General features: G+C 52.3%; 1 protein-coding gene across 10 annotated transcripts in view; it reads right to left on the bottom strand.

Annotated features, from left to right (window-relative positions):
* The window catches only part of SLC4A5 (solute carrier family 4 member 5), a 29,888-nt gene that overhangs the window by 3,345 nt on the left and 12,806 nt on the right, over nt 1-13,737 (bottom strand). For 4 of the 10 annotated variants that reach the window (XM_069801150.1, XM_069801147.1, XM_069801148.1 and 1 more), the window contains 19 exons: nt 13,405-13,500; nt 13,000-13,055; nt 10,904-11,061; nt 10,721-10,808; nt 10,390-10,544; nt 9,878-10,021; nt 9,544-9,718; nt 9,065-9,198; nt 8,678-8,949; nt 5,996-6,057; nt 5,354-5,554; nt 4,529-4,642; nt 4,044-4,205; nt 2,973-3,151; nt 2,796-2,868; nt 2,555-2,623; nt 2,124-2,297; nt 1,812-1,973; nt 410-477 (listed from right to left, as the gene is read on the bottom strand). In XM_069801150.1, the coding sequence (XP_069657251.1) occupies nt 410-477; nt 1,812-1,973; nt 2,124-2,297; nt 2,555-2,623; nt 2,796-2,868; nt 2,973-3,151; nt 4,044-4,205; nt 4,529-4,642; nt 5,354-5,554; nt 5,996-6,057; nt 8,678-8,949; nt 9,065-9,198; nt 9,544-9,718; nt 9,878-10,021; nt 10,390-10,544; nt 10,721-10,808; nt 10,904-11,061; nt 13,000-13,055; nt 13,405-13,500 (2,542 nt within the window). Of the gene's footprint in view, nt 1-409; nt 478-1,211; nt 1,294-1,811; nt 1,974-2,123; nt 2,298-2,554; nt 2,624-2,795; nt 2,869-2,972; nt 3,152-4,043; nt 4,206-4,528; nt 4,643-4,860; nt 4,975-5,353; nt 5,555-5,995; nt 6,058-8,677; nt 8,950-9,064; nt 9,199-9,543; nt 9,719-9,877; nt 10,022-10,389; nt 10,545-10,720; nt 10,809-10,903; nt 11,062-12,999; nt 13,056-13,404; nt 13,501-13,737 lie in introns of all 10 variants that reach the window. The other 6 variants (XM_069801151.1, XM_069801157.1, XM_069801155.1 and 3 more) reach the window with 5 other exon arrangements.

Here is a 13,737-nt window from a genome sequence, read left to right as displayed (position 1 = left end):
TTTTGCCCTTAATATGTACGATCTGCAGAATTCACAGCTGCAGGTGGAGAATAATCCCAAGCTTTCAGGATTCAGATGTACATCCCAGTCCTATAAATCCCTGCGGCTGTTACCCAGTGGCATTTTGATTGCTCTAAACCCTCTTGCGCCAGGCTCGGGATGCGCCATCCCACGCAGTCCCGCTCCCAACAACCCGATAGCTGGGGCCAGCAAACGAAAGCACCCAAACTACAGAGGGATGTGGCGAAAATGCATTCGGATATTTCAGAAATGCCCGAGGATGATGGCAACAGGCTCGAACAAGTGAGCCAGGAGCATCGGTCAGTGACCCTGAAAATGACTTCCATAGCGGGTGCTGGTCCCTCGGGGATGGGGGAGCAGGTGGGGGAGCCCATTTGGGGCTGTTTACCTGCGATCCAGGTCTGAACCATTCGGGGAGGAATCAGAACGCAAAGCTCCAGGTGGAGGACCTCTTTCCTGGGGGGACACGGAGGTAAAACACTTCCTGGGTGAGGAAGGACACCCCCCCCCCAAAATCAACTCAGCCCCCCCCCCCAACCTGTCACCGGGTCCAGCATCCTATGGACAGTGGGAGAAGGAGAAAATCTCCAAGAAATGCTGATTTGTGGGGTGATTAGAGAACGAGAAAAGCCCCACCAGCCCCTGCTAGCAGCAGCCTGAGGACAGAGTCAATGAATTATTGCGTTAATACTTGCTGGCAGCATGATGCAACCTGGTGCCAAGCTGGAACAAACACCCAGACTTATTCCGAATTTTTTTGGTCATGGCTGGCTTTGCACCAGCTCACATATGATGTTTCGGGCAGAAGGTTGAGCCAAACTGAACACATCTGCTCTCTCGCAGCCGGGATAATGCCGCCACAAGCTCTGCATCCCCTGCTTTTGGGGGCTCAAAACATCCTCAAATTATATATATATAAAAAAATATGTTTTATAATTCCCCATCAGCATTAGCTCAGGGGGGAGACCCAGGAGAGTCCTGGCTTCCCAGCCACCTGGAACACAAAATTATTAGCAGCACCGAGCCTGCTGCATCCTCTCAAATGTGCTTTCAATCCCGCTTCGGCAGGACGGATCCAGGCTGCGTCTTTTAGCGGGGTTAGTGCCATCGGTGGCCGAGCGGATCCCATTGCAGGGGGTGGTTAGGAAGCGGTAGGGAATGTGAGAGAGGGTCCTGAGCAATTTACTTACGGCTGAGGCAATGGGACCCCCCATTTTGGGGCTGCGATGGCAGGGGTTCCATGGGAATCTTAATGACTGAGGGAGGTGGGAACTGGGGAAGAAAGCAGGGAAATTCGGTGAAGGAAGCGCCTGGGTGGGCTCCAAGCCCACCTGGAGCACCCAAAGGGACCCAAAACCTCCAGAGGTGGGTGCATGAGGAGGAAAAGGAGGCTTTGCCTTCCTCTTCCCAAATAAACACTCAGCCCTTCTGCCCACGGAATGGTCTGCAGCAGGGGGTTGCATGGATTAATCATGCTTTGCCATCGTACGATGGGTGCTGTACCCTCAGCCATGGGATTTTGGCTCTTCTCCCTAATGATTTCTTTTCTTCCATGATTTTCCAGCTGTCAGGGCAGTTTGAGCATCCCCTGGAGCCTCTGGCCAGCCCCTAAAGCATCACTTAAAGCCCCTCAATCAGCTGGTCCTATATATGCAGTGAAACACCACCATGAATCAAAGATCTTCATCCCAAACCCACCAACCTGGAGGTTTCGGTGGGACCTTTCCCACCCTGGCCGGTCCAGGATGCCCTCGCTGTCCATGGGAGCACCCTACCCACCCTGTACCCACCTCCTCATCGCTGCTGCTATCTCCTTTGTTGCCTTTTTTCTTCTTCTTCTTGTCATCCTCCTTCTTCTTCTCCTTCTCGGGGATGATGTTGTCAATCCAGGCCAGGTCGTGTTGGGAGAAGACAAAATCTAGCAGCCGCCTCACCAGGATCAGGGCTAAAATCTAAGAGGGGAGAGATGCAAGAGCGGGACCTGCAAGAGATCTCTCATCCCAAGACCTGGGGACCACCACGGGACCAAGCCCCGCTTGCCAAAATTTCCTTAAATCTCAGAAAAATCTTCTAAATGAGAGCAGCCCGGGGGATGGCCTTACCATGACGGGGAAGATGATGGCGGCCACGGTGGATTTGAGGATCCAGAGGACGGCCAGGCAGACGATCTGCACCAGCGTGAAGAGGTGGATGCGACGCAACGGCACGTGCCGGAGGAAGACGTAGTCAGGTTGGTGCTTGGCTGGCATGAGGAAGAGCTTGCAGCGGTCCCAAAACTGCGGTGGGACGAAGGCCAGCATTAGCCCTCGGCCCCATTCCCCAGGCTCCCAGGTTGCCCAGATAAACCCTCTTTAATCCCCAAAATGGGGAATCTGGGGCTTTTCGACGTTTCTTGAAGGGTTTTGGATGTCTGCTGCCCCATGCAGCTGGAAATACTGGATGCAGGCAGATTTTTGGGTCAAAATCACCCTTTTTGCTTTGGTGTAGGTTCCCTTCATGGCCATTAAGGAGAAAGAGGAGGAGGAGCACTTACCTGGATGCCGTTCAGCGACGCAACGCCCATGTACAGAAAGACGCCGTAAAGCACTGGCATAGGGATGTACTGGGGACATGGAAAAAACACGGTGCTTACCCCAAGGAAGGTGGCAGCTCATTCCCAAGGATGGGGACCAATGCTGGGGGCTATGGGGATGGGGGGGAATCCAGCTTTTTCTTCCCAGGTCCCCAAACATCTGCAGGGAGGGAACGGGGATGAGGGAACAGGGATGTTTTACCTTCAGGATAGGGGCCAGGAAGACAGAAATCCCCGTCAACACAAAGACGATGATGCCAGTCACTCTCTGCTCCCTGGAACAGCGAGAGAAGCAGGATGAGGCCATGCTGGCTGGACCCGCTGCTGCGTCTGGATTATCCCCCCACCCCGAGGAAGAGCACGGCCAAGCCTTCCTCACCTGACACCCAGGAACTGGGGCTGCTCCCCCGGGGCGCTGGTCTCTGTCTCCATCTTCAAGCTGTCGATGTGGGCGATGGAGATGACGGTGGCTGCCACGTACCAGGGCAGCCCCATGAAGGAGCAGACGGCCATGAGGATGCCCACCCAGAACAGGTCCAGGTGGTAACCCGCTGCTTTCTGCAACACAGCACCCAGGAGGGTCAGGGTGGGCAACACGACTCATGAAGTTGTTCCTATATTCACCCCAGAGCCCAGCAAAGTGGGGTTTCCCCCCCAGTGCACCCCCTGAAACATCCTGCATTGCCACGGCGCACCCTGCATCACCCTGAAGCACCCTGCGTCGCCCTGATGCACCCCGCATCACCACAGTGCACCCTGCATCACCCTGGTACACCCACCACTGCTGTGGTGCACCCCACATTGCACTGATGTACCCCACTTTGCCATAATGCACCTTGCATCACCATGGTGCACCCCGCATCACCCTGAAGCACCCTGTATCACGGCACAGCACCCTGCATCACCCTGATGCACCCTGCATTGCCACGCTGCACGCTGCATCACCCCACACCATCCTGAAGCACCCCGCATCACCCTGATGCACCCCACTTTGCCATGGTGCACCCTGCATCCCCCACAGTGCACCCTGCATCACTCATCATTGCTGCAGTGCACCCCACATTGTGCTGATGCACCCTGCATTGCTCTCGTACGCACTGCATCACCCTGATGCACCCCACATTGCCACACTGCACCCCACATCACCCTCATGCATCCTGCATCACCCTGATGCACCCCACATTGCCACACTGCGCCCTGCATCCCCATGCAGTGCACCCCGCACTGCTGCAGCGCACCCCACATCACCACGCTACCTAGAGCATCGTGTGAATTTCACACCCCAGAGGCTTTCTCACCCCAAAAATACAGCTTGGAAAGGAAAGGGCGAGCCCCTGCTTTGCAGAGCGTGCCAAACCGGGGCAAAGCCCCCAAAGCAGATGCTCGCGGGGATGCAGGCGGTACCCGACGTGATGCTGTGCCCCCGAGCATGGGACGAGTCCCCGCTCACCCGCAGCTTGTGCTCTTTCCTGTTGACGATGACGGCTGTGATCTGCTGGTCCATGAAGATGAGGATGGTGACGAGGAGGGCGGGCAGGGCGCTCGCCAGGTAAACCCACCACGGGTTCTTCCCGAAGGGAAAGACGAACCACCCTCGGTCCACACGGGTGGGCTGGGCGAGAAGAGAGGAGGTTTGAACACCGCGGCCAAGCCCGGGCATGGGTCAGAGAGGGGGGAAAAACCCAAGCGCTGACGTTTCGGGAAGCCCCACATCACCCCCGAACCTCCGAGCATCATCCTATCCCGTATCCATCCCTGAATGCCACCACCACACGTCGGTACCCAAATCACCCCCAGCATCCACGTGCCTCAACCCCCAAATTTTCCCAGATGCTCATCAGGACTCCCCACATCACCAACAGCGATACCCTGGATGGGGGGAAGAGAAATTTTTGGCAACGCTTCCAGAAAGGGATTTTATTGCTTTTTTTTTACCTTAAAATCAGTAGGCACTTGGAGCTTTGGGGTGTTGAGTCCAAAAAGCACATCCAGCCCCACAAACATTAGTATGGACATAAAGATAGAGAAATCGCTAATAAGTTTACGCAGCTGCCAGGAGTGAGAGAAAGAGAAGAGGGGAGAAAAAAACAACAAAAAAAGGAAGGAAGAAAAGTCATAGCATTAGAATATTCCCCCAGAAAAGACAAAGTAGCTTGTAAGAAGGTGCCCGGACACCGCAGGAGCCGCAATTTTCCCCGAAAACCGGAGAGGAGCTGGAAAGAGAGCGTGGGCGGAGAGGTGAGGGGTCCCCGCCGGTGCGGCCGAACCTTGATGATACTGGGGATATGGAGCTTAGGGGTGTCCAGTCCGAAACAGGCATCCACTCCGCAGAAGAGCAGGATGGAGAAGACATTGGAAAAATCAGCAATGAAAGCCCTGACCTGGAGGCAAGATGGGGAAATGGGGGTGGAAAGGGTAATTAATGGGATGGGGAGGTTAATTAATGGGATGGAGAGGTTTGCCTCTGCTTCAGCATCCCTCCCTGGGCTTTCCAGCTCTGCTCACCCACAAATAACCCAGGTATAACCCACAAAATGCAAATTTTTTTCCCCTTTGCATCGCAAGGTGATGGGTTATTCAGCATGCAAGAGCCAAATCAGCGGCTAAAAGCTCAAGGACGACTTCCCTAATTGCTACCGATGTCTCCTAGAAATACAGATTTATTTTCCTGGAGCATTTTGCATCTAGCAAAGAGACCAACAGCTCCCGTTTTTCCTACCTTTTGGAAAAGAGGAGGGCAAAACCCGGCACTTTCCTTACCTTGGTGGGGAAATAGCGGCTGAATTTGAATTTTTTCAGGGTCAAGGTCATGGAGTAGGTCCCGAAGAAGAGGATGAAGGACATAAGGGCCAGGTCAGGCACAAATTTACAGGATTTCCCCACTAAGCTGCCACCGTATTTGAGACATTCCTTCTTACTCAGCTGAGTCCAGTCCAGAGCTGTTAGGTTAATAGCATTGTACTGGGGAGACACCCCCCCCCCCGCAAAAAAAGCAAAATTAGCATTTTATGCAATTGTAGCAGGCAAGGAAACGGGTATTTCCCAGCCAAATAAAGCAAAATCAGCATTTTTAGCAACTGCAGCATGCAAGGGAAGGGGTATTTCCTGGCCCAAACCCCCAAATTAGTATTTTAAGTAATTGCAGTGTGCAAGGAAAGGACTATTTCCCAGGGCTGCTGCCACCAGGAGCCCCATAACCACAGGAAAACCCCAGAGCTACTATTAATTTGGGCAAAAAAGTGAGGATTTGGTGCTGCCGAGTCCAACTGTGAACCCAAATCAAGGCAAATCCCACATTTCCCTCATTCTGAGCTGGCGCGCGTCGCTCCCCGGATGTAGAAGTCCCTGGGATCTGCCCACCCTTGTCCCAAATTTCCCATCAGGATGAGCAAACCCACTTACCAGAGAAACGTTAGTGGTGTTTGGTGCCATTGGAGCTGAAGCATCAAACAAGGTCGCGTTGGCTGCGGGAAAGGAGTTTGTTATTGAGGTTTTTGGCTAATATCGAGGTTTCGGTATTAAAAGCAGCCGGGCTTCGCCCAGAGCGGCACGGCTCAGCCCGGCCGGCATAAAAGCAAACGCAGGGGGTCGAGCACATCCTCTGAGAGCCACGCAGGGATCGGCATCCCGAGGGCAGACTGGGATTTGGGGAGAAAACCCCCGATTTCTAACCCCACAGCGACTTCTCCCTGATTAATCCCATGCGCCGGCGGAGAACACGGCTTCTCCTTTGGTGGCTTCTCCCTCCAGGGCTGGCGAGTGCCGGGGGGGGGGAGGAAGTATTTCTAGGAGCTTCCCAGCTCCTAAAATTTTCAGGAGCTTCCCGGGGAAGCCGCTGGCAGCAGGGCTGAGCAACCCAACACCTGCGTCTTAAAACCAGGGGGGTAGAAGACTGAAAAAGTAGCCTGTTATTTTTGGAGAGGTGGCACCCAATCATGCCCAATTTGCATTTTTTATTTGCTTTTTTTATTTTTAAAAATATTTTAGGGGTGTTTTGGTGTCTCACTGCAAAAAAATCCATCCTTTCTAGCCCCGGCACCTTCTCTTCCAGTGCAAAAAGTGGCTCCGCTCGGCTCTTCGGGTGACGCAGCTCCGTGGCTTCAGGAGCACCCATGTTCTTTATGGGTGCCCCTAAGCGTGATCCGGGACTGCTCTGCCCCCCCTCTTCCCTCCGGTCCATCCTCTTCCTGCACCAAGCGGGAATTTCGGCTGCCCCGACCTGCCGCCTCCATCCCCGGCGCCGAGGATTAATGAAGGAGAAGCGATTGCTGGGTTAGAAGAAGAGAACCCGGGGCTGCCGAAACTGGGCTCCGGGAAATGGCGCTGGCAAACCCAGCATTAAAAACTTTTTTTTTTTTTTTTCCTCATAACCTTTTATTTTTCCAGAAACCAGCCTTATTTGTGATTTCTACAACTTAAAGGGTAGCATACCACTGGTGGTATTTTACGAGAGGACCCCTAAGGGCTCTACATCAACCCTTTTAGCAGAGCAGAGAGAAAAGTAAAATACATGGAAAAAAATAACAACAAGACCCCCATGGGGGAAGAGTATCAAATATTAAAATAGTTTTAATATTTAGAAAGTGATACTCACTTGAGATTGAAATCAGCCCAAATTGATGTGTGCAGCAGAGACAAATATGGTACAAATCAGTTATAATAATAAAAAATCAGAACTAATTAAAAAAAAGATTAAAAAAAAAGGATGTAGGGGGGAATAAACATAATTTCTCAATATCTAGAGGAATGGAAAATCCAATGCGGACACCGCTGCCTTGGGTGCCCAGGGCAGCGAGGGCAAGGAATGGGGCTGGGTTGCAAAGAGGTTTAAGGTTTTTGGGGTGCAAATGCCTCTCGGCTGCCTGGGGTTTGCTTGGGATGGGGGCTTGGAAAAGGGGGAGACCTCCCTGGAGGCTAAAGGCTTCGTCTTCCTCCTGCATTAAGCCATGGCGGTGGGTGCTGCCGGGCAGATGCCAGCACACACGGGTGGATGGAGGTGGTCACGGTCCTGTTCGGGATATTTCAGCCCCCCGGGGATTGCGTCGGGCACTGAGCTTTGCTTTCCTGCAGGTTAAATTTGGGAGGGTTTTGGTTTGGAAAGGATTGTGTCATCTCCAGGTGTTCCCCACTGCTTGCGGGGCTTTCAAAATCCAATGGGAACCGGTCACTCAGCGCGTGGTTGATAAACAGAAATCGAGGAAAAAACAAAATTAAAGCAAAAAAATGTTTCTTCCATCGTGGTAGGTAAGAACTCTTCTTGCAATGACAGATATATTGAGAACACATTGTGTGGCAGATCTTAGATGCTTTTATTTCTGGGGAGAGCTTCACCATCACACCTCTTTGCCTCCTCTGTCTGCAGCTGATACTCCCCAAAATTCTTAGCATTTAGACTTTTTAAGTAAATTCAGCTCGTCTGAGAGCAGGCAGTGGCTGCGATTAGCCCAAAGCAAAGATCTCTGCTCCCTTCCAGGTGGCCGTGGGAGCATCTGAGCTGCACGATTCGGACCAGGGATGATCCGGTACGTCTATCCAAGAGCAAAACCACTGGAGCCATCAAAAGACCGTCTGCTCAGAGCCTGATGGCCTCTCCTTTTTGAAAAGGAGTTAGAAAGATGAGAAAAAACAGTCCAAGGAGGTTTCCACACCCAGCTGGGACATCCCGGAGTGTCCCAGACACTAGGGAGGACAAAACCCCTCCAGCATATTTTCTGGAGAATAAGTTTCCATTCGCAGCAGGCTGGTATTAATGATCTAAAATGTCTTTTTTTTTTTTTTTTTTTTTTCATATTTCCTTTTTATCCATCCAGGTGTGGCTGCTCCAGGCTGAGGCCCCAGATCTCCGGCACCGTTCACCACGTCCCGGCAAGCACTGACGTGTTCATCCATGGGGGACAAGGCTTTTCTTCCATCTTGCCCAAAAACACCTTCAGAGGAGGAGGACGAGGTCCCTCCATCCCACACTGACTGGGTAGCTGCCTCCTTCCATGTCCTCAGCCAACGATCCAGCAGGATTTATCCGCAGTGGGACCCCCCCACCCCCTTCATCTTCCCCATCTGGTGCCGAAAAAGATGTGTACTCACCTGGGTCAGGAGCAATGCACTCGCACTTGTACATGGTCACGTAGTCGGGCTTGAAGTCCGAATTGATGGGATAGTATTTAAAGGCTCCGATCATCTTCTTGATGGCGTCGTAGATGAAGATGAAGCTGATGAGGGTGGAGAAGCCTTCTTCTGTGAAGCGGGTGATGTACTTTATAATGAAGCTGGCGTCGGTGGCCACCAGGATAAGGCACTGTAGGGCAGAGTGCAAGCCAATCCAGAGGCGAAACTCCATGTAGTCGATGCCGTTGCCTCTGAAAGCGGGGACAAGGCGAGAGCAGCCCCCTGAATGCACGCCGTGGGCTGGAGGACAGCTCCCATCCCAGTATGGATGGGTCCCGGTTCCCCCCAGCATTGCCCAGCACCTACTTGCTGAAGTCAAAGAGCAGCTTCTCGAAGATGAGGATGGGGCCGGTGCTGCTGAGGATGATGAGCGGCTGCCCAGCGAAGAGGCAAAACATGGAGCCTGCCATCGCCGTGCCGAGGAAGCTCTCCATGACGCCCTGAGGATGGATCAAATCCAGCGTTATGGTGATGCTGTACAATGTTACATCCCTATGGATACCCCTGATGGAGACAGGAATTAAGGACTTCTGCTTGGACCCATATAGGATTGTTGGGACCGTGTCCCCTTACTCCTGGCATTGCCATTGAGATGGGTTTTCCCATCCTGCAGGTATTTCAGGATGCCCAGTCTCACTTGGCAATGAAATTCCATCCCCAGCATTAAAGCTTGTCATGGCACAAGGAGAGTAAAACCCATCCCAACCCATCCCATCCCACCCTGTCCCATCTCATCCCTACTTGCTGTCCCCAAGCCAACGTGACCCCCTCTCCTTGGACTCAACCTGGTAGTTGTCTGTAGCATCCCCAAGCAAGCCCCCAAACGTGATGGCGTTGGTGATGCAGCCCAGGTAGATGAACAAGATAGCAGAGATGGACTGGATATGAAAGCCTTCATAGAAGTCGCTCGGGAACCAGGGCAGCTTCCTCTTGATATCCAAATAGAGGCCACCGCAAAACCTGGAGAGACAACACCAAGGACCAGATGCACGTGCCTTCCACCAAAATAGAGACAGTGCTATGCAAAAGCCTGCGCCCAAAAGGATTTCACCCCTCCGTGCCCCAGGAGACCACGGGGTGAGCCAGGGAGATGTTGATGGGTGCTGGGGTGCTGCTCACCTGCCGGTCCACGCAAGCTCTTCCCCGATTTCATGAACTTCAGGCATCTCCCCATCGTCGCTGCCTCCTCCGCCACCCCCGGCGCCTGCCCCACCGGCTGTGCCGTTCATCTGCCCCACTTCGTTCAGCGAGAAAACTGATTTCCTGTGGGAGAGAGCCATCGGTATCGGCCACGGCACCTGCCCTACCAACCCGGTCCTGATGCAGGGACCACGAGCAAGGCCATGGTGTAGCTCTCCATCTGCACTAGAGCTTGGGTTTTGGGGTGAATTTGGAAAGATCAAGAGCTGGATTTGCTCAACCTAGGTGGTTAATGGAGACTTTTGCAGTGGAAATGGCTTTGAGCTGATCTGGGGGCAAAATCTGCTGAAAAAGCAGCATTTCTGGAAAATTTGCGCAGATTCTTTCTAGGGATGAAGGGAAGCAAAGCTGCTCTCCTCCTCCAGCATCTCCAAAGCAGGAGAGATGGGGATGGCCACAGGGCTGGGGCCGGCCCCACGCCTCCCACCTACCTCTTCTCAGCCGAGGGCACTTTTTTGGGTGGCTCAATCCTAATGTTGGGGTCCCACTCGCCGGGCGGCAGGACGATGACTTCATCCAGAAACTCATCTATGCCAGCGATCAGGTCTTCTCTATCCCGGGCTTTGTAGGCAACATCACTGAAGAGCTGGGGGTCAAGAGAGGAGAGGTGTCAGCCCAGGAAGAGCATCCAGCACGCACACGTCCCGTGTCATTATAGGATCTTAAAGCTCATTTATTTGGGCAATAGGATGAAAATTGCTTTTTTTCCTTGGCTCTGAGCAAGGGGGTTCCTAGCGAGGGCCGGGTGTTGCATCTACTCACATCATCCACCATGAGGGTTGCGATGGCTCTGCCGATCTCGTTGTAAGATTTGGCTTTTCCCGCAGGACCAAGGAGAATAAAGAGGAACCTGGGAAGGGAAAGGCACAGAGTTGGCAACCTTGAACCACTGGCATCCGTGTCGTGAGACCACTCGTGCTTCGGACCTGAAGGAATTGCGCTCACCTGGTGGGGACGGGCACCTCCGTCACCCCTCCCAGCATCGTCGCCTGGAGGAGCCGCACGAAAGCCACAAAGGGCTTCTCCAGGAACTCCACTTCTCCCACCAGCACATTGGAGGCCTCTGCATCCTTTGGGATCTTCTTGATGAATTTGTTCTTCAGCTGTTGGAAAGACAAGGGTGGGAAAGGGAGCGGTTGCCAAAATTTGGCTTTTCCCCCTCTTTTCCACACCCTGAACGCAAAAGCTGAAGCCGCAGACTCAAACCTCTTGATCTCTGATGGTCCCAGGACTCCCAGAGGTGGGGATTCAAGAGCCATATCCAAGAATAAACCAGCAAGAATTCATAAAGCTGAATTTCTTCGTTATTCACAACCATCACTAAGGCCGAGATTAACTTGAAATCACACTCTTGGGGCTCAGTAACAAAGTGAGCAACTGGGTGGTTTGCAAAAGGTGCTTTGCAGCATTGGGGTCTACGCAAGGAAAACCCTGTGCAATCCCCCTGCAGAAAATCTGAGCCAAAAAATACGGATCCTGGAGCAAGCCAGCATGCATTTTTACAAGTCTGTTTGCAGTCCCAGGCTCTCCCAAGACCCTATATAATGCAGAAACACCACTCGGCACTGTGCACGGGGGATGTTTTTGTAGCTTATTTTCCCCCAATCTCATCCTCGGAGCAGGAACAAATAATGGAAGTAGGAAACCTCGTTCATGGATTTGTTCCCCGGGTCTCTTCTCCCCTGCAGCTCTTTCATTACTAGTCTAAAAGGGTTCAATACCAACCCAGGCAGGGTGTTATTATAATCTATATGCCAGCATGAGGGGAGGCATGTGAGCCGGGCAGCAAACTCTCCCCTTTCTAATCTTTTAAACCCAAATGGAAAAAAAAAAAAAAAATAAAGCAACTCCTCCAATGCAGCTTGGAATAAGCAAGAGCAGGAGTTAACAGTGACCACTAAGCTTCATGTAACACTTAAAAAGTCCCTTTGTAGTGGGCCTAATAGGGCGATTAAACCTAAATGCTTTGCATATTTTGAGATTAACCCTCCGCACCCCACTGCTGGAGGCTGATATTTGGGGTTCGTTAGTGGGCAGTTGGCTTGCTTTATTGCAGCTCTAATTTAGGAAGGTGCCCTCGAAACCTTCTGCCTCCCTGATATTGTGGCAGCCCCATCCTGTGGCTCCCAGCAACACAAACTTCCATCCTTCGCTTTCCCCTAAACTGCATCATCCCAGGTAAGCCCAGCAAGGACATCCCTGGGGAAAAGCAAGCTGTTATCCTGTACTGTCCCCTACAAACCCACCTTTCGTTTAATTTTCCCTTAGGTTTATGCTGAAATCACGCACAAATAGAAACAAAGCAAAGCCCATATAATGCATCAACAGTTCCCAGCTGAGTAGCCTTGATATTGGGATGGGGATGGGACATGTAGCAAAAGAACAGCACAAAAGCCTCTTGATTCATTGCATTGCCAAGCAGAGATCTGCCCACGAACTGCCCGAGCAACCTGACCTCCTTCCCAGCTCTCCCATGCAAAGCAAACCAGGGGGGAAAAGCCCCCGACGGACTCTCAGCTGAGCTTTGCATTAAGAAATCCCACGTCCATCACACTGCAAACGGAGGGGAAAATGGAACCTGCCTCTATATTTACAGACCGTTATCTCGAGAGCTTTATTCACATTTGCAGACCCAAGTGCTTGGCTGGGATTTACCCGCTGCAACCTGCCCTTATCCAGCCAAGCAAAGGCTCTTTTAGAATCCCTGCATTCTTCCAAGCACCTTTCCTTTCCTACCTAAAGATTTTAAGGAATTTTTTTCCTCACCCTAAGGATCTCAAGCTACATCAGCATCCTCGCATATCCCTCATTCTGTGTTCAATTTGCAAGCACAGGTACTATTTCTGGGACAGCTTCCCCATGAGTTAGCAGGGATCAATACATGTATTAATTTCCCTAATTAGGAATCTGTGTGGTTATTGACCGAGCAAAGCTGCACAAGGCTCACATGGACCTTAACAACCACAGAGCCCCTGCCCCATCGTGGGTCGTGTCGGAGATGCTCCTCACAGCATCACACTAATGTTTTGGGGGGTGATTACCTGGTCGGTGCTCGGTGTGTCCGAGATGTCATTCATGCTTCGACTCTGCGCGTGACCTGATGGAGATAAGAGGGAGAAGGTGAGAAAACAGCCCCGTGATGCGCAGTCAAATTTCAGCCCCACGTGCAAGGAGAAAACGTGGTGGGAGGACTTCAGCACAAAGGAAAAAAACCATTTTGTATTATGGCTGGCTTTGAAAACCAGGTGCAATGAGATGAAAACCCAAGAATATGAGTTTTTCTGATATCAGTCACCCTGTGGTTACACCAACCACATCTCATTTACGGCTGTGGTGGGATCCCCTTGTAATTGCAATCGCCCACCCTCATATTGCAACCTCATCTTTTTTTTTTTCTTCCTTCTTTTGGGACCGTTTTTGCCTCCCTGCCACCCTCCCCGGCTTACGCAAGCGGCCGTAGCTCGCGCTCTGCCGCATCCGCAGGTCCTCGGTGGAGCGGTGGAAGGCGGCACCGGCGGCCGGGCTCCGGACAGGGCTGCGGGCTGGGGGAGAGGAGACGTTAGAAGAGATGCAGGTGCCGTGGGGAAGCGTTGGGTGATGCTGAAGGCAAGAGGCCAGGCTGAAAAGCAGCTGCCCAGCACAGACGTGAACCTTCCAGTGCTGATACAACAGCAACTTGCCTTTCCCTCCCACTCTCATTTGCGCTTTTATCCCACCCATGGTCATTTTCCCATTAGCAAAGAATAAATGGCCTTAACGCAAGTCTTCCCGCTGCAGAG

Source organism: Haliaeetus albicilla, chromosome 13, assembly GCF_947461875.1.
Source record: "Haliaeetus albicilla chromosome 13, bHalAlb1.1, whole genome shotgun sequence".
Classification (NCBI taxonomy): domain Eukaryota; kingdom Metazoa; phylum Chordata; class Aves; order Accipitriformes; family Accipitridae; genus Haliaeetus; species Haliaeetus albicilla.
The sequence above is the reverse complement of the archived record's forward strand: the minus strand, read 5'-3'. Positions and strand labels throughout refer to the sequence as shown.